This window comes from Amphiura filiformis, chromosome 15, assembly GCF_039555335.1.
Source record: "Amphiura filiformis chromosome 15, Afil_fr2py, whole genome shotgun sequence".
Lineage (NCBI taxonomy): Eukaryota > Metazoa > Echinodermata > Ophiuroidea > Amphilepidida > Amphiuridae > Amphiura > Amphiura filiformis.
In genome coordinates, this window is record NC_092642.1 from 19933220 (window position 1) to 19952012 (window position 18793).

General features: G+C 37.3%; 1 protein-coding gene across 1 annotated transcript in view; it reads right to left on the bottom strand.

Moving 5' to 3' along the window:
* The window catches only part of LOC140170774 (uncharacterized), an 87576-nt gene that overhangs the window by 22121 nt on the left and 46662 nt on the right, over nt 1-18793 (bottom strand). Inside the window, exon 8 of the mRNA XM_072193999.1 lies at nt 8847-9149. Coding sequence (XP_072050100.1) covers nt 8847-9149 — 303 coding nt within the window. The remainder of the gene's footprint in view (nt 1-8846; nt 9150-18793) is intronic.

An 18793-nucleotide genomic window follows, 5' to 3' on the forward strand; every position in this document is an offset into this window, starting at 1 on the left:
GAAATACAATCAAGTAATCTTACTATAATTAGTGAAAGGTTGTTTATGTGTTCACATAAACATAAGAAACATAAGCAAGAAAGTTCAGTAGATGGACAAAGCTAGTACAGGACACCGATATCCAATAAGGCACTGGGAAGAGAAAAAGGTAATAAAATAGGTTAAGGGTATTAATGTTGTGGTCGGCATGTTTTTTTCAAGTCGACATGTCGATATAATTTTATCCCGACGTCGATATGCATGTCGACATAATACAAGTTTCAAAATCGGCTAAAACGCTAGCCAAAAACACATTTAAAACAACAGTTTCTCATGTTATACGCCTGGGTTTTACGTGGGTATAGATAACCTTACCTCAATACATAATGGTGACTGATTATTTCGGACTCGTAAGTTGGAAATAGTCCAAAATACCGCGAGTGCGAGAGGAAAAATATTGTTTTCATTTCAGTAATTTCTCAACACTCATTTCATCAGGCTGTCATTCATAAAATCATGAGACTATATTCTAGAGTGTCACAGGTTGTACCGATTATAATTCGGGGAAATCCAATTTTCCCGCTCCACTCATCATGCTCATGCCCGGGGCTCATGCAATCGCGACGAGTGCCGCCCGACACAACGATTCACAAACGTTTGGCCCGCGAGGTTCAGGTTCCGGGTTTCCCGGCCTATTTTCATGGGACGGAAAGTTTTTATTTCGTCAAAAATTACGTAACATAAATAGTCCGATTCAGAGTCGGTGTTCTGTTATGTAATGTTACGTATTTTAAGGATGAATATGAACATGTACATGTACATGTACACACCCCTATACAGACGTAAAACATGTGCTTGCGCCAAGCCCCCAGACAGCGCTGTCTGTTTCTACTGCACTGTAGTGTTTTCTGTGTACAATTACATGTACTGCTGGCACGGGCCGATTTAGAACTCATTATAATAAAATGCGTAATGTTATGTTGGTTCCCATCTACGAGCGTGTACTGTACGTACTACTGAATACTGAGCAGCAATCGAAAGTTGTGAGAATATTTTATGAAATACGCAACAAAGTAAGGTTTTCAATTTATTTTAACTCAGTGTGCTTCATTATTTTTTATTAAAAATAGCAATACAGCTCATTGCAGCGTCTTATACTGATCATTGATTATTTTTATTTTCCATTGACGTTTGTCGATATGTTGAATATATATATTGACATGTCGAGATTTGCTCTATATCGACATAAATATCGACAAACGCTATGTCGACCACAACATTAAAGGGTATGGAATGGGGTTAAGTGAGTATGAAGATGATAAAATAGCTACATTAGGCCTACGCCTATCGACACTCATGCACAATATAGAAAAAACAGAATACAAGGTTTCCCAAGCTTCTTAACCCTGACTGATTCTTCTCGCATGAGGTATCAATCACTATAGTCAGTGATTCCTCCCATTTATCGATTGCTCCAATCAACAGCTAGTGGGGGCCTGCTAGTAGGACACAATACTAATAGATGGACACCATACGGGATGCGGGATATGTAATATGGGACCGGAAAGAAGAAGAAAAAGATGAGGAAGAAAAAAGTAAATGGTCGGGTAATCATGATTATTGATAAAATTAATTCAAGTTTCCCCCAGCTTCTTTACCCCAATTGATCCATCTCGCATGTGATATAAATTGCTATATTCTGTTTATGTCACCTTTTCAGTGATTCAGGGCATCCAGCTAGTGTCACATAATATGTTACTTGTATAAGCAGATCTGTGTCCCAAAATTTTTGTTGTAATATTTTATATAGCTGTTTATTTAATTTTCTGCATGTCATGTATATTGGTCCAATGTGATGTATTGCAATAGTGGCAGAGGTATATGCCCCTTAATTAATGTGTTAAATTCCATTTAAAATTGCTAAAAAAATGGCAATGCCCACTCATCACACTTTTTTGGTCCCCTCCTTCTTTGGAACTCCAGCTATGGAGTGTTTTGGCTTTTCCTTTTTTGTGTCCATGTATTACGAGGGTCGGTTCAACGGTCAGTATGCAATGAAAGTTGACTTGTGACCCCATATTTGGATTATTTTCATGGCATTTCTCTATGATCACATAAACACTGTAACTTTCAAACAACACATGTAAAATTATATCAAACACTTGATTACTTAACAGCATTAGCATAGCATCAATGGTCTACAGTCACTGGCTGAAAATGAGTCATTTTTGTTAAGGGAAATAAGAGCTAGGCTGAAATGAGGTGTTATATTTTAGATTTTCTCAGAAATTAAAGTGTGGAGAGTGCTGTCTTTTGGAATATAGTAGTAGAACGCAAACTTCCAGCTCTGATCATAAAACCATCTTTGTCGGGCTGGAATGGGTTTAGCTTATTTATAATGTGTGGTGAAATAGATGTTTTTTGCCAAAAACAAGGTTTTCCTTTCTTTAAACATTTTGATATTGCCAACAATGGCAATTAAATGTGGAAATTAAATTTTTTCTGTCAGTTCTGTTGACTAATCCCCAAACATTCAAACTGGAGTCTCCTATATTTGAAACTGTGATTAAAATATAATTGTTATTCTACTATTGGTTCATTTATACAAAAAGTAGTGGTACATAGAGAGAGGCCATCGTTTGAATGCGAAATTTATGTAAAAAGAGATGTGTTCATGTGAGGTTAAGGGATCTGATATTAACTATTTCTTATTTTGCATGACAAACCCAGAAATATTACTCACGGCTTGAGCTTTCGCCATCTTGGCTGATGGCTTGATCACAAGTGTCTGTTGTGATCTGGTCCACTGCGTTTCCTGCGGAGGTTGGATGCACTCTCACTCCCAGGGTTGAAAGTTGGTTTTAGCAGTGGATCATATACGTGACTGAGAGAAAAAGCCCCGTCGTCGCGGTTGATAGTTTTAGCCCCCTTTCTGCGTATTTTTATTGCTTCTCTAATTCTACGTGATGTGGCGTTAGAGTCTTTGTCTAGAATGCTTGCCTCTTATGACGTGATATATGATCCACTGCTAAAACCAACTTTCAACCCTGGGAGTGAGAGTGCATCCAACCTCCGCGGGAAACGCAGTGGACCAGATCACAACAGACACTTGTGATCAAGCCATCAGCCAAGATGGCGAAAGCTCAAGCCGTGAGTAATATTTCTGGGTTTGTCACGCAAAATAAGAAATAGTTTGATCTACAACCCTACTGATGCATCTGTTTACGGAAATCTGATATTAACGTTTAGTGACATTTTTACATATTTTTTGTGGAAGCTCAGAGTATACCAGACATATCAAATTGCATTCTGAATGTACGAGGAATATCCTGATGATATCAAATAATGTTGATTTTTTGATATTCGTGACATAATACAAATTTTATGACAAATAATTAAAATTTGATATTTCTAAAATTTTTGATATTTAACAGTCCTCAAAGTAAACTTTATAAATCTAATGATATGTACCGGTACTTAAAGTGTATGTAGCTGGGATGAAAAACTGATGATGAATTGAAAATTTTGACCATTCATATTGAAGATATACATTTTTTTCTCAAAAAGACCTAAATTTTGTTGGTGTTTTTGGAAAAAATCCATATCTTCAATACGAAAGATCCAAATTTTCAATTGCTTGTCGGCTTTTCATCCCAGCTACATATACTTTAAGTACATACCATTAGATTTATAAAGTTAACTTCGAGGAAGGTTAAATATAAAAAAATATCAATTTTTAATAATTTACCATAAAATGTGTATTATATCGCGAATTTCAAAAATTCAAAATTATTTGATATCAGGACATTCTTCGTATTCTGAATGCAATTCTTGCAAAGTTGTTGAAGTTCAAAGACGTCCCATTTCTACCCAAGTTTAACGGTGCCAATTCTAATATTTTACCAAAGACAGACCCAGGACCTAGCATTTATTTCTGCCCAAAACTAGCCATATACTGATATACATGTAGTTTTGCTGTTCTCAGACGTTTTAACATATGCCTTTGCAGTAATTAAAAGGTCCACCGTTTTGGGTGATTATGCTAATGCTGTTACATAATCAAGTATATAGTAAGGTATAACAGTCTTCATATGATCATAAAGAAATTCCATCCAAATATTCAATATATGGGGTCAAAGGTCAACTTTCATTACATACTGACTGACCCTTGTAAAGGCAGAAATCATGTCATTGCAATTAATATGATTACGATAAACACTAGTAATACATTGCAAGAAATAAACTTTTAACATGTCTTATACATATATTTTAACACTTACTTATCTATGCCCATGGAACGGTGGCATAGATATTGTATTTGTTCTGTTTAGTCTTCTCCTTATCTATGCCCGTGGAACGGTGGCATAGATATTGTATTTGTTGTGTTTAGTCTTCGGATTCTCCTCCTCCTTCTTAAGACCACTTCTTTGCACTCCTCTAGCTCAAGAACCAAAGTAGCCTCGGGGCCCATATTTGGTATACTGATGGCCCATGACCCCTAGCAACATCCTAGGGAACCCCGAACCCAGAGGTCAAAGGTCATGGGCTACAGGGGGCAATATGTGTAAAATTTCAAACAGCTCTAGCTCAAATACTATAGCGCCCTCAGGGTTCATACTTGGTACAATGATGGCCTATGACCCTAGAAGTATGCTATGCTAGCCGCAACCCCAGAGGTCAAAGTTCATATGCTTTAAAAAGCAAAATAGGTACGACCGGTTAACACAGTGTATCGCAATAGGTAGCATTTTGGTAGCTACCTGTATTTGCAATGATGAAGGCTTCAAATATACGTCAAGACGTACAATGGGGTTAAAAGGTTAACCGCTTAAAGGCACACAATGTTTTGGGATTAAAGGGGTATTCTCCAGTCTGGTGGTGTTTCAGAGAGAGTGAGGGTCTGATGGAGTATAAGAGAGAGTGATGGCTTGGTGGGGTATTAGAGAGAGTTTGGGCCAGCCTGGTGGTGTTTTAGAGCGAGTGAGTGTCTGGTGGATTATAAGAGAGAGTGAGGGTCTGGTGAGGTATTAGAGAGAGTGTGCGCCAATCTGGGGGTGTTTTAGAGCTAGTGAGTGTCTGGTGGAGTATAAGAGCGAGTGATGGCTGGGTGGGGTATTAGAGATAGTTGGGGTCAGCCTGGTGGTGTTTTAGAGCGAGTGAGTGTCTGGTGGAGTATAAGAGAGAGTGAAGGCTTGGTGGGGTATAAGAGAGAGTATGGGCAGCCTGTTGGTGTTTTAGAGCGAGTGAGTGTCTGGTGGAGTATAAGAGAGAGTGAAGGCTTGGTGGGGTATTAGAGAGAGTATGGGTCAGCCTGTTGGTGTTTTAGAGCGAGTGAGTGTCTGGTGGAGTATAAGAGAGAGTGATGGCTGGGTGGGGTATTAGAGAGAGTTTGGGTCAGCCTGGTGGTGTTTTAGAGCGAGTGAGTGTCTGGTGGTGTATAAGAGAGAGTGAGGGTCTGGTGGGGTATTAGAAAGAGTGTGTGCCAGTCTGGTGGTGTTTTAGAGCTAGTGAGTGTCTGGTGGAGTATAAGAGAGAGTGATGGCTTGGTGGGGTATTAGAGAGAGTGGTGTCAGCCTGGTGGTGTTTTAGAGAGAGGGTCTGGTGGGGTATTAGAGAGAATGTGGTCCAGTCTGGTGGTGTTTTAGAGAGATTGATGGTCTGATGAGGTATAAGAGAGAGAAGGCTGTTGGTGTTTTAGAGCGAGTGAGTGTCTGGTGGAGTATAAGAGAGATTGGGGGTCTGGTGGGGCATTAGAGAGAGTATGGGTCAGCCTGATGGTGTTTTAGAGCGAGTGAGTGTCTGGTGGAGTATAAGAGAGAGTGAGGGTCTGGTGGGGTATTAGAGAGAGTGTGGTCCAGTCTGGTGGTGTTTTAGAGCGAGTGAGTGTCTGGTGGAGTATAAGAGAGTGATGGTCTGTTGGGGTGTTAGAGAGAGTGTGGGCCACGGGCATAGATATTCGTGTTTGGTCAAACACAACTGTGGTTTCTAGTTCTTCTCCTTCTCCTTCTTAAGACCACTTCTTTGCACTCCTCTAGCTCAAGAACCAAAGAAGCCTCGGGCCCATACTTGGTACAATGATGGCCCATGACCCCTAGATACATCCTAGGGTACCCACGACCCCAAAGGTCAAAGGTCATGGGCTACAGGGGGCAATATGTGTAAAATTTCAAACAGCTCTAGCTCAAAAACTATAGCGCCCTCAGGGTTCATACTTGGTACAATGATGGCCTATGACCCTAGAAGTATGCTATGCTAGCCACAACCCCAGAGGTCAAAGGTCACAGGCTACAGGGGGCAATATGTGTAAATTTTTAAAACCGCTTTAGCTCAAGAACTATAGCGCCCTCAGCGTTCATACTTAGTACAATGATGACCCATGACCCTTTTTTTTGCAGTAACATCGATCCCAGAGGTCAAAAGTCATGGGCAACAGGGAGCAATATGTGTAAAATTTCAAACATCTCCAGCTCAAGAACTACAGCGCCCTCAGGGTTCATACTTGGTACAATGATGGCCCATAACCCTAGATGTATTATGTGGTAGCCGCAACCCCAGAGGTTAAAGTTCAAAGGCTTTAAACTGCAAATTAGGTAAACTATTAACACAGTGTAGCGCAATAGGCCGCATTTTGTTAGCTACCTGTATTTGCAATGATAACGGCCTGAATCGTACGTCAAGGAAACTGATCACTTGACAAAAACTCCCTTAAAAGGGAATGTGTAGGCATTTTGATTTTGGTTCCTTGGACCACCTCAATAGGTTGTCATGATGGGACAAGGAGTGTGGTTGGTTAAGGGGTGGGGTATAAGAGAGAGTGTGGTCAAGTCTGGTGGTGTTTAAGAGAGAGGGTCTGATGGGGTATAAGAGAGCTTGAAGGCTTAGTAGTGTATTAGAGAGAGTGTGGGCCAGTCTGGTGGTGTTTTAGAGCGTGAGTGTCTGGTGGAGTATAAGAGAGAGAGAGAGAGTGAGGGTCTGGTGGGGTATTAGAGAGAGTGTGGTCCAGGCTGGTGGTGTTTTAGAGAGATTGATGGTCTAATGGGGTATAAGAGAGAGTGAAGGCTTGGTAGTGTATAAGAGAGAGTGTGGGCCAGTCTGGTGGTGTTTTAGAGATAGTGCGTGTATAGTGGAGTATAAGAGAGAGTTAAGGCTTGGTGGGGTATTAGAGAGAGTATGGGTCAGCCTGGTGGTGTTTTAGAGCAAGTGAGTGTCTGCCCAGCAAACACAAAACGTTTTCGACATCATTCGCAAAAGGTTATAAAAGGTTGTCAGAAAACGTTTAAATGTCGGGTTATGTAAAGGGTATATTAAGAGTATAAAACGTTTTCATAACCTTAAAAAACATTTTTTTGATAACCTACTGCTCAGGAAACAAAAATGTTTTACAGAAAACCTTTAAATGTCGGGTTATATAAAGGGTATAAAAACGTTTTAATAACATTCCAAAAACATTCTTGAAAACTTGATACAAAACATTCTAAACATAATGTTATTTTGGGGTTGAAAAAATATTTTGCGAAAAATGTTTGCCCAAAATATTTTCAAGAACGTTTTAAAAACGTTTTCATGACCTTTATATAACCTGACATTTAAATGTTATTAAAAGGTTTTGAAAAAACATTTTAAGAACATTTCTGTGTTTGCTGGGTTCAAATATTTTAACATAATGTTATTTAAGTATTGACACAATATTTGGCAAAAATGTTTGCAAAAATAGTTTACAATAACATTTTTTGAAAACATTTAAAAATATTGTTGTTGTGTGTTTTATACAAAACGTTTTAAAACGTTATCATGACCTTTATATAACCCGACATTTTAATGTTATTAAAACGTTTTTACCTAAACCAAAAGCCAAAATATAACTTATTTAAAACGTTTTTAAAACGTTTTTGTGTTTGCTGGGTGGTGGAGTATAAGAGAGAGTGAGGGTCTGGTGGGGTATTAGAGAGAGTGTGGTCCAGTCTGGTGGTGTTTTAGAGAGAGTGATGGTCTGGTGGAGTATAAGAGAGAGTGAGGGTCTGGTGGGGTATTAGAGAGAGTGTGGTCCAGTCTGGTGGTGTTTTAGAGCGAGTGAGTGTCTGGTGGAGTATAAGAGAGCGTGAGGGTCTGGTGGGGTATTAGAGAGAGTGTGGTCCAGTCTGGTGGTGTTTTAGAGAGATTGATGGTCTGATGGGATATAAGAGAGAGTGAAGGCTTGGTAGGGTATAAGAGAGAGTGTGGGCCAGTCTGGTGGTGTTTTAGAGAGAGTGAGTGTATAGTGGAGTATAAGAGAGAGTGAAGGCTTGGTGGTGTATTAGAGAGAGTATGGGTCATCCTGGTGGTGTTTTAGAGCGAGTGAGTTTCTGGTGGAGTATAAGAGAGAGTGAGGGTCTGGTGGGGTATCAGAGAGAGTGGTCCAGTCTGGTGGTGTTTTAGAGAGAGTGAGGGTCTGGTAGGGTATAAGAGAGAGTGAAGGCTTGGTAGGGTATAAGAGAGAGTGTGGGCCAGTCTAGTGTTATGAGCATTACATGTATGTATCAAATGAAAGTTTAAAACAAGGGGTTTCAGATGGTGCTCACCAAGTTTTCGTTTGTGAATAGGGGAAGGGGGTTAGGTGTGGTCATCACGGGCATAGATATTCGTGTTTGGTCAAACACAACTGTGGTTTCTAGTTTTTGTTTTGTATTTTAGCCAAGTGGTAACTCTCGTTATTAAACCATCTTAAAATTTGTCCACAAGAAGATTTTTAACAAAATCAAAGTACACATATTATTTCCAAACCAAAACTTAATTAGGTAAAAATTGACTACTTGACACATTTTCCCCGATCATCACACATTACAGTAACTTAGTTGATTCAAATGAGCAATCAAAACTGGGGCACTTACAAAGGTTTGGTTTCTTTGACTCCAGATGTGGTAATGTAGTTACTTCTTGATTGTCAAACCAAACGTGGAAGATACCATGTAGAACACACCAATCCTCTAAGTCCTGAAAGAATTTGTCTTTTGATGCAGATGGGACATCAAAATATAGAATAACACATCCTTCCTTTTGTCCCTCTGCAGTAATATAGATGATATCTTCTCCACACTTTTTGGCTAGTTTCTGTTTAAATTCTTCAACTTCTATTTCTCTGAATTGACGAATGTCACCAACAACTTTCAATTTCACTGAGGACCTTCCGTCTCCTATGATAGAATAAAAATATGCATGAAGACAAGAATTTTGCAACTTCAGTATACAAATATTAACTGTCTATGAGTGTGATGGTCGAAATATAATCACGAGGTGAAAAATGGATTGTTCCATTCCACGAGCCGGAACGGCAAGTGGAATGGAACAATACATCTTTCACCGAGTGATTATATTTCGACCATTACACGAATTTAAGACAGTTAATATTTGTTTTATATCACTCATGCATAAATTATATTACTAAAATACTATTTAAGGTAGGAAATACATTTGTTCATCTACATAACACCATGTTTTGCCGTGATATACTTCACATTTTGGGGTCCACCCCATAACTAAATCGGCGAGTCCAAGAGTCAGCGCACGGCTTGGCGCAGGCGCACTACGGCAGACCACATGATGGTAAAGACTATCACACGGAGAGGGTGATAGTAAAAATGATAAATGGTAATCAACCAATGAACTGTCTAGAATTTATGTATGAGTGATATAATACTTAATATTATGGATGACTATGAGGAACAGCTTAGTTTTACCCATGAGACCAGGAAAAAGTAAGCAAATTGGTCTGTGAGAGGTTCTCAAGGATTTTCTGGGACCCATGCTAGATCCAGGGTACCTGGAGGTAACTCCTACTGGGACTAGTTTTAAGTGCAAATATATCCCTAATAGGACCAGATTTCTATAAAAGTATACCCCTAAATGGGACCAGTTTTCGTCAGGAGTTTCTGTGAAAGTTCCCTATAAGACCAAATGCACAAATATGACAATTATTGTACCAGATTTGAAAGTCAAAAGTCACATTTTGGTTTTTTTTACTTAAAATAAGACCCAGTCCACACTAGTATATTTTTGTTGTGTTGAAACTACCTGATTATGACACAATTATAGTATTATAAATGAATGACGAGAGTATCCACACGGTCAGCACCTCGTCACCGTGTCATAATATGGTTATACACACGCCACAACAATTACAAAGTCCATTGGGTAAACATAAATACAACAAAATGCGTACACACAAGTAATTTTCATCTGCAATTATGACATGATCATGCTACAAATTTTCTTCATTCGCGAATGATGACACGGTTGTAGTATGCCAATGACATTGAGCAGTCACACGGTACTAATATCATAATACGATTATGACACAATTGTAATCGATGGGAAAAAACACACTTGTGTGTAGGGTCTAGGATATGTACTCCTATGGAGACTAGAATAGGTGAATTTGATATCCCTAGCGGGACTAGAAGAAGCTGCAGTGAATTTGATACCCCTTGTGAAATTCTCGAGACTAGTGCTAGTCTCGCCTTTTTCGGATAAAGCATGGGTACTGGTGCCTGGTCAGAATTCAATACCCCCAAGGATCTGACTTGCCTTAAAATCATCATAATTATTTTATTTAAAAACATATATATTTACAGTTTGATTTCTGCATTTGTCTGCAGAAGCAATATTTATAACAAGGTGGTTCTCGAACCACAAGTCTCGCCTGCTTTCGTGACTGCCTATTTTTGCGATTACTTTTGGTAGATGTAAATGAACCTGCAACAACCCATGTTGATTTGCCTGTTCAATTTGAGCTTGACTGGACTAATATTGAAATTGGACCTTCGACCCCTAAATTTTGGCAGTTCTCAGCTGGGCATGATTACCTGGCTGATGGTGACTGAATTTGACCTCAGGTGACCCCTGGTGACCCCAAAATGACCTTCCAAAAATTTGGCTCTAAACAATGACGTAGAAAAACATAGATCGCTGAGCTCGAGCTGGTACGTTGCCGTTTCATTGACAATCACACACTGAATAAGCCATTATGAAATGAAGGGACCTAACAAAAACAGCAAATGCAACTAAAATGGGAACTGAATTTACTCTAGCATGTATGGATTAATAAAATTAAATAAATTACTTGTTTTAGCATATTCAACTTTACTGTGTACCATTTTTTTATCAAAAAATGCTGAATAATAAAGGCAAGCACGCTCCTAAATCTAGTTCATTCGCCCGTTGCCATGCGGGCTCTACAGGAACGGCGACTGAAGGCAAAATTTCGAAAAGTGGTAGAGTTGTTTAGCGTGGCAACACTGGTGATATACCAGATTCAGGCGTGCTTGCCTTTATAATTCAGCAATTTTTTGATAAAAACAATGGTATACTGGGAAATTTAATGCATTTTAATACATGATTTGTTCAACTTTGTGTATCTATACAGCACCCAAACCGGGACCCAACCGGCTTCACAGATTCGGCGAGCAGGGCACTCTATCCTTTCTACCTCATTGGCTCTAAATGTTGACTGTACCCACCAAGTTCATGCCCATATGATAGTTTTAGATGACCCCTGGGTGACCTTGGATGACCCCGAAATGACCTTCCAAAAATTTGACTCAATATATGTTTTCTGTACCCACTTTCATGCCCATACAAGTTTTAAGTAACTTGACCCCAGATGACCCCTGGGTGACCCTCGGATGACCCCGAAATGACCTTCCAAAAATGTCACTCTAAATGTTGACTGTACCCACCAAGTTTCATGCCAACATGACAGTTTTTAGTAATTTGACCTCAGAGTACCCCTGAGTGACTTCAGATGACTCTGAAATGACCTTCCAAAAATTTGACTCCGAATGTTGACTGTACCCACCAAGTTTCATGCACATATGACAGTTTTTAGTAATTTGACCACAGTTGACCCCTGGGTGATCTTAGATGACCCCAAAAGGACCCCAAAAAATGGACTCTAAATGTTGACATATGAGTTTTTAGTAATTTGACCTCAGATGACCCTGGGTGACCTCAGATGACCCCAAAATAACCTTCCAAAAATTTTACTCCGAATGTTGAATGTACCCACCAAGTTTCATGCCCATACAACAGTTTTTAGTATTTGACCTCAGATGACCCCTAGGTGACCCGAAATGACCTTCCAAAATTTGACACCAAATGTTGACTGTACCCACCAAGTTTCATGCCCATATGACAGTTTTAAGTAATTTGACCTCAGATGACCCCAAAATGACCTGAAAATCTAATCAGTTCAAGAACCTCTGGTCACGCTACTCCCCACCAAGTTACGTCACTGTACCCCATACAGATCTCCAGATAATCTGTTCAAAGGGTATTTTGCTTGTTATGCATAAATTATGCAAATTAGGTACTTCATTACCATATTTTGCACTGAAAATCTAATCAGGTCCAGACCCTCTGGTCATACTTCCCCCCCTAACAAGTTTCGTCATTATAGCTCTTACGGTTCTTACCGATCCCCAGATACTAGTGAGGGAGAGAGAGCTCTGGAAAGGCTGTCTGCTGGAATTAATTCCTCAATCGACAATTTTTGTACTGGTAGACGTGGCTTCAATTTTTCTATCACATCGACCAAAATCGACCAAAATCCACCCTGGGCAAAAAAATCTACAGGCATTTGAAAATCACTATTTTACAGTAAAAATACACAAATCACGAACGTTTCCGACTATTAAGCCGCATTTACGCAGCATGGTTAACGTGTCCACGCTTACTGTTTGGTATTTGCGTTCGCGCAACAAGTGAGCGTATTGGCGTTGCATACTGTGTGAACCAGAGCGTCACATCATACACCACACAAAGTTGGTGTCTAATTGATCGCCACCTTGTGCATCTAATTTGTCGCTCGGATCCAAGACAAACAATGTCTATAGCTCGGATGACATAGTGGCATATCACAAAAATGGCCATTTTGAGATAATCAGGTTTGAAGTTTTTGCAACTTTTACCTGTTTGTCATACCTGAATTAAAATGTCCCTATTTGTTGAATGGATATGAAAAATAATATTTAAGTAATACATTTTATGTATAAAATACATTGATGTCATTCACCAATTAATTGTAATTAGGCCTAGTCATTAAAGCTAGGCCTATACGTCATTATAGTATAGGCCTACTACTAAACGTCTAATCAATTTAAACCTTATATAGGTCTATAAAGCCAGGGCTTAACACTTACATCCTAAATAAATACAAACTTATCAGAATGGTCGACAAGAATGTATATTGTTTTCTGTAGAAAAAGTATGGGACTTTGTTATGAAAAAGATATTATAGGCCTAGGCCTACATGGTATAGGCCAGACTTGATCGGTAGGCCTATATCAGACATAATAAGAAGCATACAACGGAAATTAATAGTTATCTAGACCTAAGTATATCTCCGTGGATTGGCTTTCTCTATCTCATATTCCCTCTTTTTTGCATTCTTTCCGTGCACCTTTATTCCGTTTTTAACCAGTTGGTTCGATAACCATTTAATTTAATACCGGTACCTAATAAGTCTAAAACCATTATTAGATTGGTCTAATAACCCATTTGGTCTACAAACCTATGATTTTGTCCGACAAGCATTTAGTCTGCTAACAGTTTGGTCTACAACCCTGGACAAAAGGGTTGGAATGAAATTAGTACGGTATTGCAAATGAGCCCCCGTTCCCCCTGATCAATGTTGAATCCTGACATTTTGTTCATGTGCGCTCAGTAGTACCCAACATTGATTGGTGGGGCAGGGGAGGTATCGGGGTGAGGGTAATGTTTAGACTTGACAATCAAGAAAGTGCCATTTCATCACTCTAGAAATAACGAAAATATGGCCATTACAAGGTGCACATTCTATTTTTCATTCCAACCTATTTTGTCTTGCATTGTATTTGAAAAAAAAAAAAAAAATCATCTAATTTTGGTTTTTTGGCCATAAAATGAAAAAGTAAATAAGATGTAGACCTGCAATTTGGAGGCTAAGCAGCTCTTATCATTATCCTTTCCCACAAAAAGTAACAATAGCTAATCCGTCATATTTAGGGACTGGTCACTAAAATTCCTAATATCCTATTTTTGGCCCTGTTTAGAAACACAATTGATCACTTTAAATGCCAAAAAATAAGTCTACAAACTTGTAAAACATTATTTAGATCAACAAAAATCTGAAATCTATTCTGTATAAATAAATACTACGGAAAAATAAAATATCGGGATCAAAATAAAAAGCGACCATGCAGGGTTCGAACCAGTGCGGTCAAATCTGCTCGTTCAACTGGTACGCGCTCTACCAATGGAGCTATTCAATGTTACTCGATTTGTTTGCGATCATTTAGACCATATCAATGTATGAGTTTTACGGTATGCAGACACAATAAAGATTTTAATACTATGTCTCTATACTGTTTACAGGCTTGCATACCGTGCATTTTTCTATTTATGTGAAGTTTTGGAATCTAATTTGTGAAGAAAAGGTCTGAATACCGTGGTTCTCTATTCAATAAGCCAATTATTATTGCATAAAACAAGTGGATTAGTTTAAAACACTTTTTATTCATTTATAAAGAATCTATAGTACAAAAGTGCACGTAGAATTACAACGCCTCAATAGCTCAGTGGATAAGGCGCCTGGCAGTTGACGGAAGGGCTTGGGTTCAATTCCCGGCATTTTTTAAAATTTCTTTTGTTTTAATTTGCTTTTGCCTATGAATAAAAATTAAATTAAATGCTTCGTTTTTGTACTGAACATTTGATTTTAATTTTCCTTTCTACAGACTTACAATAAGAACAATATAGCTATAAAACATGTAAAATATACTACACATGTTAACTATCTACTGAAGACGAAATAATGATTTTCTATGTATTTTGTATATTTTTTAACTTCAAAAAACATTTATTTCAGTTTTTCATGTTCTCTTTCTAAGATTATACTTTCATGAATTGCATTTATAATATTTCATTTACATGTAAAGGGTAAAATGAACATTTCTTGGACGAACAACAGTTATAATGCAATATATGACGTTATATGAGCTACTTTAGTTGAATTGCATGAACTTCAAATTAAAGGCTGCATGTACATAAATTGACCGCTCCCTTACACTAGTGACACTAAAACAATTTTGGTTTTGTCATTGAGGAAAAGACAATTAATTTTTTTATTTTGATGTAAATTTTCATGTAAATCGGACAAAGAATAAAAAAAACTATAGCTATAAAACATGTAAAACATGTGTCATTATGTAATTTCGGGTAGCCTTAGAGACAACCCTGGACAAAAGGGTTGGAATGAAATTAGTACGGTATTGTAAATGAGTTCTCTGTTCCCCGATCAATGTTGAATCCTGACATTTTGTTCATGTGCGCTCAGTAGTACCCAACATTGATTGGTGGGGCAGGGGAGGTATCGGGGTGAGGGTAATGTTTAGACTTGACAATCAAGAAAGTGCCATTTCATCACTCTAGAAATAACGAAAATATGGCCATTACAAGGTGCACATTCTATTTTTCATTCCAACCTATTTTGTCTTGCATTGTATTTGAAAAGTTGAAAAAAATCATCTAATTTTGGTTTTTTGGCCATAAATGAAAAGTAAATAAGATATGGACCTGCAATTTGGAGGCTAAGCAGCTCTTATCATTATCCTTTACCACAAAAAGTAACAATAGCTAATCTGTCATATTTAGGGACTGGTCACTAAAATTCCTAATATCCTATTTTTGGCCCTGTTTAGAAACACAATTGATCACTTTAAATGCCAAAAAATAAGTCTACAAACTTGTAAAACATTATTTAGATCAACAAAATCTGAAATCTATTCTGTATAAATAAATACTACGGAAAAATAAAATATCGGGATCAAAATAAAAAAGCGACCATGCAGGGTTCGAACCAGTGCGGTCAAATCTGCTCGTTCAACTGGTACGCGCTCTACCAATGGAGCTATTCAATGTTACTCGATTTGTTTGCGATCATTTAGACCATATCAATGTATGAGTTTTACGGTATGCAGACACAATAAAGATTTTAATACTATGTCTCTATACTGTTTACAGGCTTGCATACCGTGCATTTTTCTATTTATGTGAAGTTTTGGAATCTAATTTGTGAAGAAAAGGTCTGAATACCGTGGTTCTCTATTCAATAAGCCAATTATTATTGCATAAAACAAGTGGATTAGTTTAAAACACTTTTATTCATTTATAAAGAATCTATAGTACAAAAGTGCACGTAGAATTACAACGCCTCAATAGCTCAGTGGATAAGGCGCCTGGCAGTTGACGGAAGGGCTTGGGTTCAATTTCCGGCATTTTTTTAATTTTTTTTGTTTTAATTTGCTTTTGCCTATGAATAAAAATTAAATTAAATGCTTCGTTTTTGTACTGAACATTTGATTTTAATTTTCCTTTCTACAGACTTACAATAAGAACAATATAGCTATAAAACATGTAAAATATACTACACATGTTAACTATCTACTGAAGACGAAATAATGACATTCTATGTATTTTGTATATTTTTAACTTCAAAAACATTTATTTCAGTTTTTCATGTTCTCTTTCTAAGATTATACTTTCATGAATTGCATTTATAATATTTCATTTACATGTAAAGGGTAAAATGAACATTTCTTGGACGAACAACAGTTATAATGCAATATATGACGTTATATGAGCTACTTTAGTTGAATTGCATGAACTTCAAATTAAAGGCTGCATGTACATAAATTGACCGCTCCCTTACACTAGTGACACTAAAACAATTTTGGTTTTGTCATTGAGGAAAAGACAATTAATTTTTTTATTTTGATGTAAATTTTCATGTAAATCGGACAAAGAATAAAAAAACTATAGCTATAAAACATGTGTCATTATGTAATTTCGGGTAGCCTTAGAGACAACCCTGGACAAAAGGGTTGGAATGAAATTAGTACGGTATTGTAAATGAGCCCCGTTCCCCCGATCAATGTTGAATCCTGACATTTTGTTCATGTGCGCTCAGTAGTACCCAACATTGATTGGTGGGGCAGGGGAGGTATCGGGGTGAGGGTAATGTTTAGACTTGACAATCAAGAAAGTGCCATTTCATCACTCTAGAAATAACGAAAATATGGCCATTACAAGGTGCACATTCTATTTTTCATTCCAACCTATTTTGTCTTGCATTGTATTTGAAAAGTTGAAAAAAATCATCTAATTTTGGTTTTTGGCCATAAAATGAAAAGTAAATAAGATGTAGACCTGCAATTTGGAGGCTAAGCAGCTCTTATCATTATCCTTTACCACAAAAAGTAACAATAGCTAATCTGTCATATTTAGGGACTGGTCACTAAAATTCCTAATATCCTATTTTTGGCCCTGTTTAGAAACACAATTGATCACTTTAAATGCCAAAAAATAAGTCTACAAACTTGTAAAACATTATTTAGATCAACAAAATCTGAAATCTATTCTGTATAAATAAATACTACGGAAAAATAAAATATCGGGATCAAAATAAAAAAGCGACCATGCAGGGTTCGAACCAGTGCGGTCAAATCTGCTCGCTCAACTGGTACGCTTCTACCAATGGAGCTATTCAATGTTACTCGATTTGTTTGCGATCATTTAGACCATATCAATGTATGAGTTTTACGGTATGCAGACACAATAAAGATTTTAATACTATGTCTCTATACTGTTTACAGGCTTGCATACCGTGCATTTTTCTATTTATGTGAAGTTTTGGAATCTAATTTGTGAAGAAAAGGTCTGAATACCGTGGTTCTCTATTCAATAAGCCAATTATTATTGCATAAAACAAGTGGATTAGTTTAAAACACTTTTATTCATTTATAAAGAATCTATAGTACAAAAGTGCACGTAGAATTACAACGCCTCAATAGCTCAGTGGATAAGGCGCCTGGCAGTTGACGGAAGGGCTTGGGTTCAATTCCCGGCATTTTTTTAATTTTTTTTGTTTTAATTTGCTTTTGCCTATGAATAAAAATTAAATTAAATGCTTCGTTTTTGTACTGAACATTTGATTTTAATTTTCCTTTCTACAGACTTACAATAAGAACAATATAGCTATAAAACATGTAAAATATACTACACATGTTAACTATCTACTGAAGACGAAATAATGATTTTCTATGTATTTTGTATATTTTTAACTTCAAAAACATTTATTTCAGTTTTTCATGTTCTCTTTCTAAGATTATACTTTCATGAATTGCATTTATAATATTTCATTTACATGTAAAGGGTAAAATGAACATTTCTTGGACGAACAACAGTTATAATGCAATATATGACGTTATATGAGCTACTTTAGTTGAATTGCATGAACTTCAAATTAAAGGCTGCATGTACATAAATTGACCGCTCCCTTACACTAGTGACACTAAAACAATTTTGGTTTTGTCATTGAGGAAAAGACAATTAATTTTTTTATTTTGATGTAAATTTTCATGTAAATCGGACAAAGAATTAAAAAACTATAGCTATAAAACATGTGTCATTATGTAATTTCGGGTAGTCTTAGAGTCAACCTTGGACAAAAGGGTTGGAATGAAATTAGTACGGTATTGTAAATGAGTTCCCCGTTCCCCCGATCAATGTTGAATCCTGACATTTTGTTCATGTGCGCTCAGTAGTACCCAACATTGATTGGTGGGGCAGGGGAGGTATCGGGGTGAGGGTAATGTTTAGACTTGACAATCAAGAAAGTGCCATTTCATCACTCTAGAAATAACGAAAATATGGCCATTACAAGGTGCACATTCTATTTTTCATTCCAACCTATTTTGTCTTGCATTGTATTTGAAAAGTTGAAAAAAAATCATCTAATTTTGGT